General features: G+C 40.4%; 1 protein-coding gene across 2 annotated transcripts in view; it reads left to right on the forward strand.

The window, feature by feature from the left end:
• MID1 (midline 1) overlaps window positions 1–22,833 on the forward strand; it is a 349,475-nt gene that overhangs the window by 301,108 nt on the left and 25,534 nt on the right. For both annotated transcript variants that reach the window (XM_075853965.1, XM_075853964.1), the window contains exon 7: window positions 358–501. In XM_075853965.1, the coding sequence (XP_075710080.1) occupies window positions 358–501 (144 nt within the window). The remainder of the gene's footprint in view (window positions 1–357; window positions 502–22,833) is intronic.

The following is a 22,833-nucleotide window of genomic DNA, read 5'->3' on the forward strand; positions in this document are numbered from 1 at the left end:
ATTTCATTGCAATATGTAGAAACATATCAAGTTTGAGTGTCCTGTGCCTCCTACTGCTGACAAGCGATGTGTCTGATTCCATGTTATGGAAATCTCACTATTCTGGGAATGTGTAGTCCCAACTGTACGAACGTGGAAAATTTATTTGAAAGTATGATGAAGTCAAATGTTAAAAATCATATTTTCTAAGACTGTTCATTGGATACTGTACTCTTATCATGTTTAGTGTATTGCATTATTAGGATCCATAAAAATACAGATACAGGCATTGTTAATGTTAACTGCTTGCCAAAAAATAAATGTAGCTCAAAATCTTCTAACCTTTTAATAATTGTAACATATTATTGCTTCCAACAGCGCCTAATCCCCCAGTGATTAGAGAAGAACTCTGTACGGCATCCTATGACACGATTACTGTGCACTGGACATCTGACGACGAGTTCACCGTCGTTTCCTATGAGCTTCAGTACACTATTTTCACTGGACAAGCCAACGTAATCAGTAAGTACATTTGCTGTATCATTAAAATTGGACTAAGAATATGCAAGAGCTACTTTATTAAATGAGGTTCTTGAAAGATGTATTTTTTTCTATGGATCGGATTCCAAGGAAAACGGGCAAGATTGTTTCGAGTCTGTCAGAAGAATAGGATCTGTTGATTTTAGCTCTGGGCTTTATTCTCTGTGATTGTGCTCATATATTTTGTCTGCTTATTTTTAGCAATTTTGAACCCAAGCTAATGACTACTTGCTTAATTATTGAACGATAAATAAAATCGGTGTAGACGAGCAATCCTTATATTCAGTGTTTGGGTTAATAGGATTTTCTTGTTGGGATGTGCTAATTGCTAGGCTTTGAAGATGACACAGTGGGAAGCTGTCACCTACTACTCTCCACTTCAATTACTGCTCTGTTTATCGTCTATGAAACAAGCTAATTAACAAGATGCAAGGATAGGTAAATGAATGTTGACTTTTCTGATCCAGAGGTTTAAGCAGATGGTAAAATTAAAGTCTACCTTCTGTAAGAGAAGCCTTATATTTCTCTATGGTTTAATCATGGAAGTAATGATTTTCAGAGAATTATATTACAACCAGTTGATCATGATTTGCTGTTTGTTAATCATTATAACAGATATTTAAGTTTGTAATGTCGTAGAAATCCCAATTCAACGGGGAATGTAATAAGAATTCTATGGCAGTTTTTTAGAGCAAAAAGTCACAAAAGGCCCAAAAGTAAAAAGTTTGACCAAAGGAAAGGAGTTTTGGATCCAGCACGGACAATATAGTAAAATGGAAAGGATTTTTCCAATTTTATTGGGCCAAACTTTTGGCTAGTAAAAACAGGGGTGAAGAGCACAGCGTGCCATCCTGATGGTGTAGGGAAAAAATGGTTGATAATGATAAATAGGGAGCCTACGCGTTTCTGACGCTTCAAGCGTCCTTAGTCATGGCTGAAGCTAACTGACTCAGAGGGGTGTGTGTCATATATACTGTGTTGCACAGGTGTCGGTAGGTAACACTAATTGATGTATGCGTGTCTTCGCACATTTTCCGTATGTTTCTGTGATAGACGGAGTATATTTTTGAATAATTTATAGAATGATTTTAAAGGAGGATCGGGTATATTGCAGGCGTATTAACAGTATCTCAGTTTGAGCATAAGTTTCAACATTATTTTATTCTACGGTGGTCATGTTCATTGATCACTGTATTCAGGCACTTCCGGTTTGTTGTGTCAGTCTTGTTTGTGCTTGCGTTCCATAGAGCATGGTAACGGTGGACCGCAGGACCGGAAGTGTCCCATCCGGTGTTGGAAGCCTGACAGGAGCTGCGCTGATCAATCGTAAGTATAAGACCCATTTTTTGATGCTACAAAAGTGTATCAAACGAACTGTAATGTATTATCGCCAAGAAAATTAGTTGATCCTTTTTAGATTTAGTTTATACATATATGTATTTATATGAAAGTTGGACCACTGTGTGGACTAGGATCTAGCGCAATAAATATTTTAAATAGATGGAATCTATGGGAGACATTTGGCCCTCGTGAGGTTGGTAGTCAGCTGGTGGGTATAAATTATGAAGGGTGAAAAAATTGTAATAAAAACAACTTTAAATTGAAGATGACTGAAAACAAAAGGAGAAAGTTAAAGTGGCAGAAATTAAATAAATGAATAAGCTCGGTGACTTTAAAAGATGTTACCGTGTAATAAGCATATGACATACACTTAACATCATCGAACATTGTACACTTATTAACAACGAAAGAAGAGTGTATTAATATATATATACTTAGTATGGTATATCTCATTGTGACTAGTTTGTCGCAAACGGATGACTCATACCCTTCAATTATATTATTAGTATATTAATACGGGACAGAATATATTATTGTAAACTTAATGTTTAATTTTTAGTTTATTGTATTTATAGTTTTTATTCTCTAACTTTTTTTTGTCTTTTTTAATTTTATGAGGGCAGAATAAGTGCTTTTGGCTTTGAATCATGGGATTAATCTGTCTCAGTTATTAGACATCACGCTATAAACAAAAAACCTTTGAACCATTATCGTGCAATAATTATTGCTAAGTTGATTTTATTACTGATGGTTTGAAACTGTAATATAAATGTATATCTTGCATGTTACCATTATAAGTATGTATGCAGTAAGGATTTGAATCACATCTTGTTTTTTAGTAATGGAAATTTAGATCGTGTCTTATATTGAGGCCATTAGGAGATCGTGTATTCAATTTGAAAATCCAGTGGGCTTCGCGTTGGTATATTTTATATTGAAGGTCTCCCCCTCTTTTAGGTAGATGGACTTTTTCTATTGCTTGACATTGGAAAAAATTTGTTGACCTATTATGTTGATGAATAAAGTGTTTCGCAGCATTTGACACATTTACAATATTGGGGTTGCGAATATAACTTAGATGTTCCAATATTCGAATCTTCAATTTCCTACTGGTGCAGCCCACATATTTTAGTTTACATTGCGTGCATTCTATAGTATAGATAACTGCAGTTGTATTGCAATTTATGTAATTTTGTACTGCGAATGTCAGAGTGTTATTTGCATTCGAAAAGTTTTTACTTGGATACGCATATGTACACATTTTGCATGGGTGTTGCCCACATCTGAAAAAACCCTTATTTTCTAGCCATGTAGATTTGGAATTATTGGGTGAAAATAATGACGGAGAAAGTGAGCTACCGAGGGAAGGAGCCTTGCGAGCAACAATTCTAACTCCATCTTGGAGAATGGAGCGTAGACTGTCATCTTCATATAATACAGGTAAATATCTGTGTATTATCTTTTTGATTTCAGAAAATTGGTTGCTTTGTTGTAGTATTAGTGTAGGTATCTGTTGTTTGGATTCATTCTCCTTTATATTCTCTTTGTCGTAATTCAGAAGATCTTTTCTTGTGATTTTAGTTGTGATATTGGTGGCTCTTTTCAGAGACCAGCTCGGATAACCTCGTTTTTGTAACCTCGAGCATATTTGTTTCTGTTCTATATTGAATTGTTCATTAGAACTACAATTCCTTCTTGCCCGGTACATTTCTCCTATCGGGATGTTCATTATGGTTTTTTTGGCATGGTTACTCTTTGCATGCAAAATAGTGTTTGCCGAGGTGGGTTTACGATGTGTGCTTGATTCAATAATTTTTTCTTCTATGCCTTTTAGTTCCAAATCTAGGAAGATGATATCTGATTTATTGTGGCTATAGGTAAATCTGAGATTATGCACATTGTCGTTAAGATGTTCCAAGAATTTGGGGATTAAATGGGCATCTCCCTTCCAAATAATCAACAGGTCGTCAATGTATCTCTTGTACCATTCAATATGGTGTCCAAATTGGTTGTTAGTAGAAAAGATTGTATGTTCTTCCCACCAGGCCATAACTATATTGGCTATGGAGGGGGAGAATTTGGCTCCCATGGAGACCCCCTTGAGTTGTAGGTAGAACACTCCATTAAACAGAAAATAGTTATGAGTCATGAGGAAGTTTAGTACCTGAAGGATATACATTTGAAATTTACTCGTGTATGTGCTATTTGCGGCCAGATAGTATTCTAAGGCATTGTGTGCAGTTTGGTGAGGAATCGAAGTGTAGAGCGATATTACATCGCATGTGAGCCATGTGTAGTCATTTTTCCATACTTTGTATTGAAATGATCGCAGAACGTCCCTTGTGTCTCTTAGGAACGCTGGAGTTTGCTGGACTATTGGCTGTAGTAATGTGTCCAGCCATTCAGATAGCCTTTCTAGGATGGAACCAATTCCAGACACAATGGGACGCATGGGTGGGGGTTTTATACATTTGTGAATTTTGGGAAGGGCGTGGAATATGGGTGTAATGGGCTGTTCTATATAGATGTATTTTAGTTGTTTTTGGCTAATATGCCCATTATCCAGGCCTTCATTTAGGAGCTGTTTCAATTTCTTTTGAATTATTTCCATTGGATTCTTGTCCAACCTTTTGTACGTTTGGTTATCTGCTAGGAGGTTTAATACGGATGTTTTATAATCAGATTTGTCCATTAGAGCTACTCCTCCGCCTTTATCTGCCATTTTTATTATAATTTCTTGGTTGTTTTCCAAGGATATTTTTGCCTCTTTGAGTCTTTTAGACAGATTTGATTTATGTGTGGTTCGATTGGTCTTGTTCCATAAGGTCTGAAGTTCTTTTTCTAATAGATTTTGGAAAGTATCCATAGAATCAGTCCTTGATTTAGTTGGATAAAAGCGGTTATTTGTTGTAGAAAAATTGGATAATTGATTGGTAGTATTGTTCTCCTGGTTATGGTTATCTCTCCTGAGACTATCCAAACACGAGATGGTTTGCAATTCCTGGAAAGAAAGAGCTAATATCGATTGGTGAGTATTATTAGACAGTGGTGTAACTGTATCTGTATTTTCCTTTGGAGTGTGTATGGAGGCCTCCATGTCCAGACTCAGATTTTTCTGTTCAGTGGTTGAACCAGGCAATATAGAAATATGATTCTCTAATAAATTTTCATCATTATTAGATGTGAGGTCTGGCAGTATCTCCATATTAGTATCTTGAGGATCAGACACAAGAAAATGGCGTTTTACAGTGAGATTCCTTATGAATTTATTGATATCTAATATCGTATGAAAGATATCAAATTTATTTGTTGGTGCGAAATTTAAACCCAAAGATAAAACTTCGTTCTGTGCCGGAGTGAGTACTATTGAAGATAAGTTGACCACGTTGGGTATTAAAGTTGGTATTTCCGTGATCGGAGGTGACGACTCTGGTTTGTTTCCAGCCTTCCCATGTTTCCTGCCGCCCCTCCTTCCTCGTTTTTTGACAGCATGTACTTATTGGCATCAGATCTTTGTGGGTATTTTGGACGAGCTCCAAAGTGTTCGTCTTCCGAGAATCCCTCAGTAGATTCCGGCTCTGTGGAGCTAAAACTCACTCTGCTTGATGTGGTTCTGTACCTGTTTGGTTTTTGGTAGTTATGTTTTTTCAGAATTGGTTTTGGTCTGATACGGTTTTGATCTCTTCTGTTCCAGTTGTACACTTGATTGTTTTGGTAGTCCCTCGTATCTCTCAGAAATTTAGTTTTCTTGGATTCTGCTAGAGACCGATCAAGTTTGTCTATATAAGTTGACGTTCTGGTATCTAAAAATGCAACTTCGGGTGAGCTCGGAAGGTTGTCCATTTCTGTTCTTATTTCCGAAATTGTGACTTCCAGTTCTGTTAATTTTGCTTCTTCTTCTTTGGTTATAATTTTCATTAGTTTAATGGAGCATTCTGTTAGGATCTGCTCCCATTCTTTGGTGAAGGTATCTGAGTAATTGAATGTAGGTAATTTTTTGATTCTCAGGCCTCTTGGGATCATGTCTTTTTCAATATATGTTCTAAGTGTGGTCAAATCCCACCACACTTTGGCTTGTTGGATCATGTGTTTTTCCATATCACGAAATAGATCAAACCTATGATATCTTGATTTTGGTAACATTTTTTCACGATGACCAGCAACCCACAATTATCCAGGGCACAGATGGCAGCAAAAGTGTTTGGTAACCATGAAGATTTAACCACACACAATCAGGATTTGGAAAATCTATTTCGTGATATGGAAAAACACATGATCCAACAAGCCAAAGTGTGGTGGGATTTGACCACACTTAGAACATATATTGAAAAAGACATGATCCCAAGAGGCCTGAGAATCAAAAAATTACCTACATTCAATTACTCAGATACCTTCACCAAAGAATGGGAGCAGATCCTAACAGAATGCTCCATTAAACTAATGAAAATTATAACCAAAGAAGAAGAAGCAAAATTAACAGAACTGGAAGTCACAATTTCGGAAATAAGAACAGAAATAGACAACCTTCCGAGCTCACCCGAAGTTGCATTTTTAGATACCAGAACGTCAACTTATATAGACAAACTTGATCGGTCTCTAGCAGAATCCAAGAAAACTAAATTTCTGAGAGATACGAGGGACTACCAAAACAATCAAGTGTACAACTGGAACAGAAGAGATCAAAACCGTATCAGACCAAAACCAATTCTGAAAAAACATAACTACCAAAAACCAAACAGGTACAGAACCACATCAAGCAGAGTGAGTTTTAGCTCCACAGAGCCGGAATCTACTGAGGGATTCTCGGAAGACGAACACTTTGGAGCTCGTCCAAAATACCCACAAAGATCTGATGCCAATAAGTACATGCTGTCAAAAAACGAGGAAGGAGGGGCGGCAGGAAACATGGGAAGGCTGGAAACAAACCAGAGTCGTCACCTCCGATCACGGAAATACCAACTTTAATACCCAACGTGGTCAACTTATCTTCAATAGTACTCACTCCGGCACAGAACGAAGTTTTATCTTTGGGTTTAAATTTCGCACCAACAAATAAATTTGATATCTTTCATACGATATTAGATATCAATAAATTCATAAGGAATCTCACTGTAAAACGCCATTTTCTTGTGTCTGATCCTCAAGATACTAATATGGAGATACTGCCAGACCTCACATCTAATAATGATGAAAATTTATTAGAGAATCATATTTCTATATTGCCTGGTTCAACCACTGAACAGAAAAATCTGAGTCTGGACATGGAGGCCTCCATACACACTCCAAAGGAAAATACAGATACAGTTACACCACTGTCTAATAATACTCACCAATCGATATTAGCTCTTTCTTTCCAGGAATTGCAAACCATCTCGTGTTTGGATAGTCTCAGGAGAGATAACCATAACCAGGAGAACAATACTACCAATCAATTATCCAATTTTTCTACAACAAATAACCGCTTTTATCCAACTAAATCAAGGACTGATTCTATGGATACTTTCCAAAATCTATTAGAAAAAGAACTTCAGACCTTATGGAACAAGACCAATCGAACCACACATAAATCAAATCTGTCTAAAAGACTCAAAGAGGCAAAAATATCCTTGGAAAACAACCAAGAAATTATAATAAAAATGGCAGATAAAGGCGGAGGAGTAGCTCTAATGGACAAATCTGATTATAAAACATCCGTATTAAACCTCCTAGCAGATAACCAAACGTACAAAAGGTTGGACAAGAATCCAATGGAAATAATTCAAAAGAAATTGAAACAGCTCCTAAATGAAGGCCTGGATAATGGGCATATTAGCCAAAAACAACTAAAATACATCTATATAGAACAGCCCATTACACCCATATTCCACGCCCTTCCCAAAATTCACAAATGTATAAAACCCCCACCCATGCGTCCCATTGTGTCTGGAATTGGTTCCATCCTAGAAAGGCTATCTGAATGGCTGGACACATTACTACAGCCAATAGTCCAGCAAACTCCAGCGTTCCTAAGAGACACAAGGGACGTTCTGCGATCATTTCAATACAAAGTATGGAAAAATGACTACACATGGCTCACATGCGATGTAATATCGCTCTACACTTCGATTCCTCACCAAACTGCACACAATGCCTTAGAATACTATCTGGCCGCAAATAGCACATACACGAGTAAATTTCAAATGTATATCCTTCAGGTACTAAACTTCCTCATGACTCATAACTATTTTCTGTTTAATGGAGTGTTCTACCTACAACTCAAGGGGGTCTCCATGGGAGCCAAATTCTCCCCCTCCATAGCCAATATAGTTATGGCCTGGTGGGAAGAACATACAATCTTTTCTACTAACAACCAATTTGGACACCATATTGAATGGTACAAGAGATACATTGACGACCTGTTGATTATTTGGAAGGGAGATGCCCATTTAATCCCCAAATTCTTGGAACATCTTAACGACAATGTGCATAATCTCAGATTTACCTATAGCCACAATAAATCAGATATCATCTTCCTAGATTTGGAACTAAAAGGCATAGAAGAAAAAATTATTGAATCAAGCACACATCGTAAACCCACCTCGGCAAACACTATTTTGCATGCAAAGAGTAACCATGCCAAAAAAACCATAATGAACATCCCGATAGGAGAAATGTACCGGGCAAGAAGGAATTGTAGTTCTAATGAACAATTCAATATAGAACAGAAACAAATATGCTCGAGGTTACAAAAACGAGGTTATCCGAGCTGGTCTCTGAAAAGAGCCACCAATATCACAACTAAAATCACAAGAAAAGATCTTCTGAATTACGACAAAGAGAATATAAAGGAGAATGAATCCAAACAACAGATACCTACACTAATACTACAACAAAGCAACCAATTTTCTGAAATCAAAAAGATAATACACAGATATTTACCTGTATTATATGAAGATGACAGTCTACGCTCCATTCTCCAAGATGGAGTTAGAATTGTTGCTCGCAAGGCTCCTTCCCTCGGTAGCTCACTTTCTCCGTCATTATTTTCACCCAATAATTCCAAATCTACATGGCTAGAAAATAAGGGTTTTTTCAGATGTGGGCAACACCCATGCAAAATGTGTACATATGCGTATCCAAGTAAAAACTTTTCGAATGCAAATAACACTCTGACATTCGCAGTACAAAATTACATAAATTGCAATACAACTGCAGTTATCTATACTATAGAATGCACGCAATGTAAACTAAAATATGTGGGCTGCACCAGTAGGAAATTGAAGATTCGAATATTGGAACATCTAAGTTATATTCGCAACCCCAATATTGTAAATGTGTCAAATGCTGCGAAACACTTTATTCATCAACATAATAGGTCAACAAATTTTTTCCAATGTCAAGCAATAGAAAAAGTCCATCTACCTAAAAGAGGGGGAGACCTTCAATATAAAATATACCAACGCGAAGCCCACTGGATTTTCAAATTGAATACACGATCTCCTAATGGCCTCAATATAAGACACGATCTAAATTTCCATTACTAAAAAACAAGATGTGATTCAAATCCTTACTGCATACATACTTATAATGGTAACATGCAAGATATACATTTATATTACAGTTTCAAACCATCAGTAATAAAATCAACTTAGCAATAATTATTGCACGATAATGGTTCAAAGGTTTTTTGTTTATAGCGTGATGTCTAATAACTGAGACAGATTAATCCCATGATTCAAAGCCAAAAGCACTTATTCTGCCCTCATAAAATTAAAAAAGACAAAAAAAAGTTAGAGAATAAAAACTATAAATACAATAAACTAAAAATTAAACATTAAGTTTACAATAATATATTCTGTCCCGTATTAATATACTAATAATATAATTGAAGGGTATGAGTCATCCGTTTGCGACAAACTAGTCACAATGAGATATACCATACTAAGTATATATATATTAATACACTCTTCTTTCGTTGTTAATAAGTGTACAATGTTCGATGATGTTAAGTGTATGTCATATGCTTATTACACGGTAACATCTTTTAAAGTCACCGAGCTTATTCATTTATTTAATTTCTGCCACTTTAACTTTCTCCTTTTGTTTTCAGTCATCTTCAATTTAAAGTTGTTTTTATTACAATTTTTTCACCCTTCATAATTTATACCCACCAGCTGACTACCAACCTCACGAGGGCCAAATGTCTCCCATAGATTCCATCTATTTAAAATATTTATTGCGCTAGATCCTAGTCCACACAGTGGTCCAACTTTCATATAAATACATATATGTATAAACTAAATCTAAAAAGGATCAACTAATTTTCTTGGCGATAATACATTACAGTTCGTTTGATACACTTTTGTAGCATCAAAAAATGGGTCTTATACTTACGATTGATCAGCGCAGCTCCTGTCAGGCTTCCAACACCGGATGGGACACTTCCGGTCCTGCGGTCCACCGTTACCATGCTCTATGGAACGCAAGCACAAACAAGACTGACACAACAAACCGGAAGTGCCTGAATACAGTGATCAATGAACATGACCACCGTAGAATAAAATAATGTTGAAACTTATGCTCAAACTGAGATACTGTTAATACGCCTGCAATATACCCGATCCTCCTTTAAAATCATTCTATAAATTATTCAAAAATATACTCCGTCTATCACAGAAACATACGGAAAATGTGCGAAGACACGCATACATCAATTAGTGTTACCTACCGACACCTGTGCAACACAGTATATATGACACACACCCCTCTGAGTCAGTTAGCTTCAGCCATGACTAAGGGCGTCAGAAACGCGTAGGCTCCCTATTTATCATTATCAACCATTTTTTCCCTACACCATCAGGATGGCACGCTGTGCTCTTCACCCCTGTTTTTACTAGCCAAAAGTTTGGCCCAATAAAATTGGAAAAATCCTTTCCATTTTACTATATTGTCCGTGCTGGATCCAAAACTCCTTTCCTTTGGTCTTGTCTACTGTGTGCCGACACAAAGATCCGTGCACGACTATTTCTGGTACTACATCAGCAACTAAGGTGAGCTGGAGGTGTCTCTCCCCCTTTTTTTTACCTAAAAAGTTTGACTTTTGGGCCATTTCCGTTGCTCCTACGACTTTAAAGAGTGGGCAGGGCTTAGCAGAAGGGGTGTGGTCACAAATCAGCCGATTAGTCAGATGTTCGTTGGTGCTGCAACTGAACACTTGGTAGGATGATGAGTTCCCTGGATAGGCAGGCACATTGAAGGAAGGCTGTATAAATAAATAGATACAATACCTACGTAGTCTATAAAACACAGGCAAGGCATGCACTTCTCAAAGGGAATATATAATCAGAAAATGCATATTAGTATAAACATATTCTGGGTTATTTTTAGGAGTCTGTCATATTCATGAGCTACCGCTCCCACGGCCCAGCCGCCACTATTTAACAGATTTTCCATGATTACTGCGCAAAGCAAGAAATCTGTCAATAAGAGGTGGCTGGGCAGAGGGAGTGGTGCTCATGAATACACCAAACTGATATCTAGCGGCGGTTACTCCACTCTGGCAGAGCGCTGTAAAGATTAAAGCGTGTTCTGCAAAACTGCTTCAAATTAACTTACAAGTCACAGACCGCTAAAACCAGCGTATCTGTCACTACTTTATGCTGCCCTCATTGAGGACAGGGTAAGGAAGGTGACAGGTCCCCATACTAAATTGAAAGGTAATGTCATTGGTCATGTGGCCTCCTAAAAATGGTTAGCATTGGGTCCTGACTGTTTCAAGTCTTGCAGCAAAGTTGGCTCGTATAAGAATATCCGTATAGTTTCCCCAGAACCCAGTTTGAGGAACACATTGACCTACCCAGTATTAATTTTTATTTGTGATCTAATTATTGAAAATTGATACCTGTACATAATAATTTTTCCTACGGAAGTTCTAACAAAAGGTATATAAGACATCACCTTGGAATTAGAAGCCTCTATAAACATAAGAGCAAGTGTATGCCAGTGTATTCCCAGGAAGTCTACTGATGTATGTCCTGTAAGTTACGTCATTGGGAACTTTCTTTATAATAAACTGAACACTTCCTTTGCTTGTTCTATTTAGTGGTCCAGCTTGAACTCCTATTTATTTAAGGATTATATATAGAAGTCTTTTGTAAACAGACATTTACCACTTTATAGTTCCCAAGGACTTGTGGTATGACGCATGGCATTAAAATGAAGATTATACCGCATGGTGTTTATTTTCTATTGTTATTGCTTTTACTGTAGATACAAACTGACTTACGAAACACCATGACATTGGGTGAGGATGGAGTCTATGCCCGTTTACATTAAAAGCTCCACACAAACCGCCTACTGTAAATGATAAATATATTAAAATGTATCAAGGAGTTCTGTGAGCATATATTTTAATGAACCATATAGTTTCATTCAATTATGTGCATATAATAAAAAAAAAATCTTATGTAATTTAGTCTAAAATCTAGTAGTAGTAAACATAATGCAATGGTATTAATAATGTAATCTTTATAGATATCAACGTTACGAATTCTGTAAGTAAACAGATATTCCGGTAGATTGGTTTCTGACTTCTAATCTTAGTGGCTTCCACAGCTTCACCAAAATAGGAAAGCCAGGAATTATTTTATATTTTAGTAGCATGATTGGTATTTTCATACCGGGTCACTCATCATTTAGTCATAAAATAAGCATTCACTTTTCTTTCTTATTCATCTTAATTACTTAAAATCGAATCTAGAATTACAACAGGAACACCTTTAATGAGCTGTGTTCCAGTTTAACAGCTGGCGTCTTTAACATTAATGTCCAAGTAAATCTTATGAATAGTTCACAAAAGGGTATATGTTTTAGCATCCTAGCTTACCTTAATTATGAGAGGTATCACCCAGATGTATCACCTATTCCCATCACATTTTACTTGCATGGTGTCTATAGTTGACAGAGTAAAAGATGAAGTGCTCATTCTACCTGCACTGCAGTGATGGAAAGCAAAGTTGACGTTCGGAATGCAGCTCAGTAGAAAACGTTTAGTTACCCTTTAATTATTTGTTTAATACATCGATTGCATGTAATAAAATAAAAAACATTTTGGACTATCTAATATCATGGGTATGCAGAATCTTTTATTAAGGCCTGTCGCTTGTTATCATAGTCTATTAGACGCCAGGGTTGCACCTCTACAGTTTGATCTTTTGTGGTACCTGCCATTTTTTTATGTACAGCTATTCGGCCTACCACTATCTTATTGTATGGTCAACTTTAAGCTACAACTACACAGACAGCATTTAACTCCAAGTCTCCAAAACAGCACGTTTTCCCAACAAACATGCTACCTTCCAGTACACTATCCACAATCCAACAAATGGGAATTCTCATCCAGAACAATCTGTAATAATGCTGGGTTATTCCATCAACACCATAGTCTGCTGATGTTGCGGGGACAGTCTGTCCTTGCCCGAGAGCCGATGACCATCAACATTTATTGCAAAAGTCCATTGTAATTCATTCTTGTTGCCATTCATTACAGAATCCAAAACAGCTGTTATACTTTTTTTTCAAATTGCCTTTCATATAGTATTCCTTTACAGCAGGTCTTGTTTCCTGTCTTTTTTGAGCTTAGTCTAAATCCACATGTAAGATTGCATGTTGATGTATTGAATCTGGGTGTTAAGAAATACCACAAAATTGTAGCCACACATTCCCTGGCCCCGCAATGGCAACACCTGCAGCAGTCTGTGGTTAACCCTGGCTTGCTGTTGGTACTTAAAGGTGGCTACGTTAACAAATTATTTTTAGAGATTGGTACAACACTTGTTCTTTTACCAGACTATCAATTATCAACAGATGCCAAATCAATATACTAGTCTAATCTATCTTCTACCGAAATATTCATGCCTGGCCCAACATAATATGTGTAGTATATTATTGTGTATGAAGCTGTATACCGGTGCTGGCACTTCTCCCACTTGTGGTTAGTGAACAGTTGTCTGTAATGAAGTTGCCTCCGGCACTATGAAAGAAAAACAAAGCAGAATCCGGTGTATAAAACCCAAATATGTGATCCTGTATGACACTTGCCAACACAAGACATGAGAACAGATTTGTTCAGAGATAATGCAGTAGCTCTTCGGCAGACTAGTGCATAGCACTAATTTACTCCGGACTAGTAAAGCCAATATTGATATAGATTTGGGTTTCTGAATAAATACTTAACTTAGATTTTTCTAATCATTCATAAAGTATATTCTGCTGTGTTTTAGATTTAATCATACCTTCCAATTGAGGTACGATATGTTTTTTGGTTTTTACCACATTTTGCAGTCATGTTCCAAACACTTGGTACACCTACTGTTTGTTGCTTTACTTGAAGCAAAGAATACAACCCATCTTAATGAACTTTTCAATATATATGGATTCTTAAAGTATTATGTTTTATTAAAAATATATATCCTCTCAAAAATCAGTTATTACTAAATAAAACCATTTGTTTTACAGCTAGAGACAAATGTGATCTGGATAATGAACGTTTATAAACCCCTTGTATACTTGCACACAGGGGCGTAGCTAAAGGCTTATGGGCCCCGGTGCAAAAATCCTTCTTGGGGGAGCCCCCCCCAAACTTCTTCCCATGGCCGACGGCCCGCGGCTTTTAGCTACATCGCTGGGTCTCCTAAGTGACAAAATGATGCAGCACTATCAGCCAGGGGTGTCACTGAGGTCTTAAAATGTCAGGGCCAATTATTGTTATTTTTTTTAAATAACATAAGGGTCCCCCATTTTTCATAACCAACCATACAACATAGCAGCAGCTGGCTAGCATTGCCAGGCTGGGAAGGCCCACTGGTTTTGGGCTTTCTCAGTCTAATACCAGCCTGTGGCCGCCCCAGTACCCGACCAGCACTACATATGGATCGCACCCTTCTCTTCCTGGGACCCCTGGTGACGATGGGTACCGGGGTAATGATTTTTTTTTATGTTAGCCGATGCAGAGGCTAGCACTAAGCCCCGCATTACTAGTGGGCGCTGTCAATCAACCAGCAGCCATTACTAGGGCGGTAGTAATAAAGTAAAAAAGAATACGATATAAATAAAATATTTAATTGAAATAAAAAACCCCAGCGCAACCCTGATTAACCATTTTATTGATAATTAAAAAAAGCTTTAGTCAAAGTAGTCCTCAAATCCGTCATAGTCCAACAACCGAAACTGTAGAAAAACACCCCAAAAAACCTATTAGTAACACATGTGGTAGGCTTAGATACATGGCCCATGTGTAATACTGTCTGTTGAACCCTGTATCTAAGCCTGCCATATGGTAGGCTTAGCTACAGGGCCCATCAGACAGGATCACACATGGGCTATGTATCTAAGCTTACCATGTGGTAGGCTTAGATACGGGGCCCAGTAGTCAAGGTCATACCATGTGTGATCCTGTCTGATGGGCCCTGTATCTAAGCCTACCAGGCTTAAATACAGGGCCCCAGCAGACAGTAATATTATACTTACCCTCCTCTTTGGGTCTGGCCGCAGCGGAGGTCCTGACCCATCCAGAGTTGCTGTGCATAGCGTCATGACGTCATGCGCGACGCATAGCGCCGTGATGTCATGACGCGAGGAGGCGTCAGGACCTCCGCTGCGCTTTGGAACGAGGAGGGTAAGTATACAATAGTAACAGGGGCCCGTGTAGTTTATTACATAGGCCCCTGTTACTATTGTAACTTTTAATAGAAGTGGTGAGGGGGGCCGCAAGCCCCCCTGGATTTGGGACCCGGTCGCAATTGCGACCGCTGCGACCTTTGTAGCTACGCCACTGTTTGCACATGGAAACAGACAGAAAGAATCATCAGATAAAGAAATGTAATAGGTTTCTTAAAAAGGGGGTTAAGAGGCTGAGATTGAAATCTGCCTGTAGGCAAATGCTTTCCCCCTACAGACTGCTGTGAAAATTTAAACTCGTTAATTTACGGTTGTTACACATATTTCCTTTTGCGCTTGTTGTGCAAATTCAAGAGTTCAGCCAAGATTTATCATTTATGTTTGCGTTGTTAACCCCTTAATGACAAAGCAAATGTTTTTTTTTTTTGTTTATGCCTCTGCCTTTCAGCAGTCATAACTTTTTAATTTATTTATTGATGTGGCTCTATGTTGCCTTGTTTTATGTGGGAGAAATTGTATTTTTTTCTTCTTGCGTAGTCAAATTAATTACGGTGTAATTTTTGTAATATTTTATTTTTGCGGCGAATATATTTTGCGGCATTGCCTTTTGTTTTTTATACCATTCATGTTTCACGCTAGGTAACCTGTTCCATTTTTTATGCTAAGTAATGTTTTTTTTTTTTTTTTTTTACATTTTGTTTATGGTTATTTTGTTGTTAACCGCTCCTGCTTAGAGCATGAGTACTCACTGGAGCACTCAAGCCTTTTCTGCAGTGACGCCAAAAGACTCCGCTGTAGACTCCAGATCGGCACCACCCATTGTCAAAAGACAGTGGGCAGTCGGGAGTGGGTTAAACCAGCAGTGGATTTCTGTCCAGTATTTCACATGTTCAACTCTGATGTTTTCAAGAAAGGAAGTTTAAGGCTAAGTTCACACTGAGTTTTTTGACGCGGATACCGCGCCAAAAAGCTCGTCAAAAACGGCCCGAAAATGCCTCCCGTCAATTTCAATGGGAGGCGGGGGCGGTTTTTTCCCACAAGCAGTAAAACCGGCTCGCGGGAGAAAGAAGCGACATGCCCTATCTTCGGGCATTTCCGCCTGTGACCTCCCATTGACTTCAATGGGAGGCAGAGAAAGCGTATTTTGCTGCGTTTTATGCCCGCAGCGCCCAATGGCCTCGGGCGAAAAACGCCGCGAAATTCGGAATTCGGCGTGCAGGGAGATCAAAATCTGCCTCAAACTTCCAAACTGAATTTTGAGGCAGAAATTCTGCCTGCAAAATACTCTGTGTGAACATAGCCTAAAGGATGTTGGGGAGCTCAATATATCTAGTATAAGGCTATGTTCACACGGAGTATTTTGCAGGAGGAATATCTGCCTCAAAATTCCGTTTGGAAGTTTGAGGCAGATTTTCCTCTCCCTGCACGCCGATTTTCGCGCCGTTTTTCGCCCGCGGCCATTGAGCGCCGCGGGCATAAAACACCGCGAAATACGCTTTCGCTGCCTCCCATTGAAGTCAATGGGAGGTCAGAGGCGTAAACGCACGATGATCGGGCATGTCGCATTTTCCCGCGAGGCAGTTTTACTGCTCGCTGGAAAAAGACGCCGACGCCTCCCATTGAAATCAATGGGAGGCATTTTAGGGCCGTCTTTGCCGAGTTTTGCAACGCGGTTTCCGCGTCAAAAAACTCGGCAAAATACTCCGTGTGAACTTGGCCTAAGGCTGGATTCAAACATGCAGATTTTTGAGAAGTCGATACAAAGAGAGAAGTAGAAGTCTTTCCTGTATACATATTTCTCTCTTTTTGTATTCACTCCTGTACTTGGCTCATAAGCTGCACTTGTGAATCAAACCTTAATCTTGCCATAAATGTGAGATAGCTGTCAACTGAACAACCGTATCCAGCATAGCTATATTAATTCGATGGACATGTTATTTCTATTGCAGGGGTTAATTCGGGTTTTCACAAATTAGGGACATTGGAGGATAGTTTCCAGTCACCATAGACATGAGATTTTCAGCACATCTCACCATAATGATCGGATCCACTGACAAAAATCTATGGCACCCTTAAAATAACTCTTTCTACTAATATGCCCCCTTATTTATTGTATCGTTGGAGGGCAAGTTTTTTGAGCTTACAGGTTGGTGACCCACCAGCGAGATCATGTTTAGTTTGACACTTCTCCACTTGTATAGCATTTTCTACTGACTAAAGCAGTCCATACACCATTACATTAATGGAATGTGTCCACAATCTAATGTGCATGGGGGTCTCCCTATTGCCCCGTAATGGCAGAAGTTGGGGAAGCAATTGTCGGACATGCAGCTCTTACCTTGGAAATAAAAATATACCATGTTTATTGGCAGGTCGGTGACTTAAGAAAATTGCCAGATTTAGAGAAGTTAGTGAAGTAGACCCTGTATTCACACTTTTAATGGGATTTCTTTCCATACATCTAATGAAACAAATAGTTTGTCCATCAAATTATTATTGCTTGTGACATATTTTTCCAATTAAATAATGAAATGTCGATTAATATATTGATGGGAATGTTCGGAGGTTATAATGTGCTCCCTACGTTCCATTTATTCATGGTTGAAAAGTATCTGTTTTCACTCAAGTTTCTGCACACAAAATGTGTAAAAGGGGGACTTGTATAATTAATATTTTTTGGATCCATTCCCAGCTTTGAAGAAACTTACATAAAAAACTGCATGAAAGTGCATCGTGTGAATAAAGTCCTACTCTTTGCTGCACCTGTTTTTATCGCATGTGCATTGAGTCACTTAGGTTCTTGATTTTGTTAATTGCCCACGCAGAAAATAAAATAACAGAATTACTCCTTTTTTTTTTTTTTTCTTCATATGACTTGTATCCTTATCCGTCCTTTCCATCCACTTCTTTCCTTTACGTCAAGCCAACTGGTTTCCCCTCTCCTTCCTCTGGCTCTTAGACAGGATCCAGAACTAGATCCAGATCTCCTGGGGACCAGAGAAACAGCCTTTGGCTACAGGACTCATATATATTTCAGCAAAATGGGATCAGATGGTGCAGATGGAAGTAGGATATTTTTCTTTAGCTGTCATTGATGAATTTGGGATTTGTCTCATCCGGTGTGTAGAATTTGTCAGTATCAAGCCCAGAGGTAATAACTTTCTACATTATTACCTCCAGATTGCAAAGGGTTGTAAATCTCAATTGGGAACCTATTTATCCTGCACTTATTTTCATGTTGCAGCTGTGATGGAATATATTTTATTTAAAGTAGCAGTCTATGATAGATACAGCTTGACATTGTGGCTAGCGTTTTTTTAATGTCCTAGCCTTTACTGCTCTGGACACTTAACTTTGGATAACACACAGTGGCTACTATCGTTTCAAAGTATTTAGGTTATAATGCCACTATGAAAGAAAACATACCATCCATTGCAAAGTAAGGTAAAATATTTATTTACTACTTTTCCTATATGTGCAAAATCAGATGGTGTCACTCAGCATCTGTAATGACGATAGCATCCAGAGAAAGGAGAATAAGGCCTCATGCACACGACCGTAGCCATGTGCACGGCTGTGATTTTCGGGTCGGCCAGCAGCAGACTGTCATCTGCGAGCCGCTCGCAAATCGCAGGCCATGCAAATGGCCGCGGCCATTATTTTCAATGAGCCCGGACCGCAGAACACGCCCGTAATAAGACATGTCTGTTCTTTATGCGGTGCGGGCTCCCGGGCCATGCACGGACCGTAAAAACTACGGTCGCGTGCATGGCCCCATAGAAATGAATGGGGCCGCAATTCTCCCGTGGATTTTCGGGGGAATTGCGGCCGCAAAAGCACGTTCGTGTGCATGAGGCCTAAGGCGGCACTCACCACTGTTTAAAAGTGTTTTTTTATTCAAGTTTTTTGGAGCAGAATGTAGCAAATGAGAGAACTCCACCCGGCCCCACCACCATTTCAGGCCCATGACTCTTTCTCAAGACTCTTATCGTCTTTGTACTGGTTTCTTGGAATTTTTTAGTCTTTTGCTATTTTTTAGCTAGATGAGTGTGAAAATCCACAACCGTGTATGGAATTTTACAAAACCTCATTCTCACTCTGAAGAAAAATCAGTGAAGATTTTAGGTCATCCTTTTTTTTTTTTTTTTTTTTTTTTCAAATCCTCAATATGAACTTTGTTTCGAGTTTCTTTCAGATTTTTTATACTTTTGATGGCCAAGAAGTTAAATATCACAAACTGAACCCTTAAATTACCTTAACTGTTATCATAGTAAACCGCAAGATCAGACCACAGTGTATCAGAAGAAAAGATTGGGACTTGACAACTGAAAGATTTGTCACCAAACATTATATAGCCAGAAGATCTAATCCTATTGAGAGGTTTGGTTATGTTATAGAGCTGTAAATGGAAGTAATATTTGCCGTGAGATATTTCTTTAAATAAATTAAAATGTGAACATATGTTTTTATTATATAATACTGTATAATATTGTATAATACAGTCCCTAACTTCTGTTTGAAGGGATAAGAATGTAACCATGAATCTATTTTTTATTTTTTTTTGCTTTATAAGGCCTCATGCACACGACCGTAGCCATGTGCATGGCCGTGATTTTCGAGTCGGCTGGCCGCGGAGTGTCACCCGCGAGCCGCCCGCAAATCGCGGGCCATGCACATGGCCACGTCAATTATTTTCTATGAGCCTGGACCATGCATGGACCGTGGAAACCACAATTCTACCGTGGATTTTCAGGGGAATTGCGGCCGCAAAAGCACGTTCGTGTGCATGGGGCCTTAGGCCTTATTCACACGACAGTGAAAAAAAATATCCATTTAAAACTGATCAACTGTCAGTTTTTCATGGCCATTTTGCATCAGTGTGTGTCTAAATTTTCTTCCATTTCCAGTCCATCTGTCCCTTTTTAATGGCCGTTTGACATCCATTTTGCATCAGTTTTTCATGGCCGTTAAAAAAACTGATGAATTTCATTGGTCAGGCTTTTTTTGTCCCAACCCCCTGAAAACAACCAAAGGAAGGTCACATGTTCACTATTTACAGCCTCCCTGTATATGATGCCACACGCCTCCCTGTAGATGATGCCACACGCCTCCCTGTAGATGATGCCACACGCCTCCCTGTAGATGATGCCACACGCCTCCCTGTAGATGATGCCACACGCCTCCCTGTAGATGATGCCACACGCCTCCCTGAAGATGATGCCACACGCCTCCCTGAAGATGATGCCACACGCCTCCCTGTATATGATGCCACACGCCTCCCTGTATATGATGCCACACGCCTCCCTGTATATGATGCCACACGCCTCCCTGTATATGATGCCACACTCCTCCCTGTATATGATGCCACACGCCTCCCTGTATATGATGCCACACGCCTCCCTGTATATGATGCCACACGCCTCCCTGTATATGATGCCACACGCCTCCCTGTAGATGATGCCACACGCCTCCCTGTAGATGATGCCACACGCCTCCCTGTAGATGATGCCACACGCCTCCCTGTAGATGATGCCACACGCCTCCCTGTAGATGATGCCACACGCCTCCCTGTAGATGATGCCACACGCCTCCCTGTAGATGATGCCACACGCCTCCCTGTAGATGATGCCACACGCTTCCCTGTAGATGATGCCACACGCCTCCCTGTATATGATGCCACACGCCTCCCTGTATATGATGCCACACGCCTCCCTGTATATGATGCCACACGCCTCCCTGTATATGATGCCACACGCCTCCCTGTATATGATGCCACACGCCTCCCTGTAGATGATGCCACACGCCTCCCTGTAGATGATGCCACACGCCTCCCTGTAGATGATGCCACACGCCTCCCTGTAGATGATGCCACACGCCTCCCTGTAGATGATGCCACACGCCTCCCTGTAGATGATGCCACACGCCTCCCTGTAGATGATGCCACACGCCTCCCTGTAGATGATGCCACACGCCTCCCTGTAGATGATGCCACACGCCTCCCTGTAGATGATGCCACACGCCTCCCTGTAGATGATGCCACACGCCTCCCTGTAGATGATGCCACACGCCTCCCTGTAGATGATGCCACACGCCTCCCTGTAGATGATGCCACACGCCTCCCTGTAGATGATGCCACACGCCTCCCTGTAGATGATGCCACACGCCTCCCTGTAGATGATGCCACACGCCTCCCTGTAGATGATGCCACACGCCTCCCTGTAGATGATGCCACACGCCTCCCTGTAGATGATGCCACACGCCTCCCTGTAGATGATGCCACACGCCTCCCTGTAGATGATGCCACACGCCTCCCTGTAGATGATGCCACACGCCTCCCTGTAGATGATGCCACACGCCTCCCTGTAGATGATGCCACACGCCTCCCTGTAGATGATGCCACACGCCTCCCTGTAGATGATGCCACACGCCTCCCTGTAGATGATGCCACACGCCTCCCTGTAGATGATGCCACACGCCTCCCTGTAGATGATGCCACACGCCTCCCTGTAGATGATGCCACACGCCTCCCTGTAGATGATGCCACACGCCTCCCTGTAGATGATGCCACACGCCTCCCTGTAGATGATGCCACACGCCTCCCTGTAGATGATGCCACACGCCTCCCTGTAGATGATGCCACACGCCCCTCCCTGTAGATGATGCCACACCTGCCTCCCTGTCGATGATGCCACACCTGCCTCCCTGTCGATGATGCCACACCTGCCTCCCTGTCGATGATGCCACACCTGCCTCCCTGTCGATGATGCCACACCTGCCTCCCTGTCGATGATGCCACACCTGCCTCCCTGTCGATGATGCCACACCAGCCTCCCTGTCGATGATGCCACACCAGCCTCCCTGTCGATGATGCCACACCAGCCTCCGTCGATGATGCCACACCAGCCTCCCTGTCGATGATGCCACACCAGCCTCCCTGTCGATGATGCCACACCAGCCTCCCTGTCGATGATGCCACACCAGCCTCCCTGTCGATGATGCCACACCAGCCTCCCTGTCGATGATGCCACACCAGCCTCCCTGTCGATGATGCCACACCAGCCTCCCTGTCGATGATGCCACACCAGCCTCCCTGTCGATGATGCCACACCAGCCTCCCTGTCGATGATGCCACACCAGCCTCCCTGTCGATGATGCCACACCAGCCTCCCTGTCGATGATGCCACACCAGCCTCCCTGTCGATGATGCCACACCAGCCTCCCTGTCGATGATGCCACACCAGCCTCCCTGTCGATGATGCCACACCAGCCTCCCTGTCGATGATGCCACACCAGCCTCCCTGTCGATGATGCCACACC

This window comes from Rhinoderma darwinii, chromosome 2 (genome assembly GCF_050947455.1).
Source record: "Rhinoderma darwinii isolate aRhiDar2 chromosome 2, aRhiDar2.hap1, whole genome shotgun sequence".
Taxonomy (NCBI): Eukaryota; Metazoa; Chordata; class Amphibia; order Anura; family Rhinodermatidae; genus Rhinoderma; species Rhinoderma darwinii.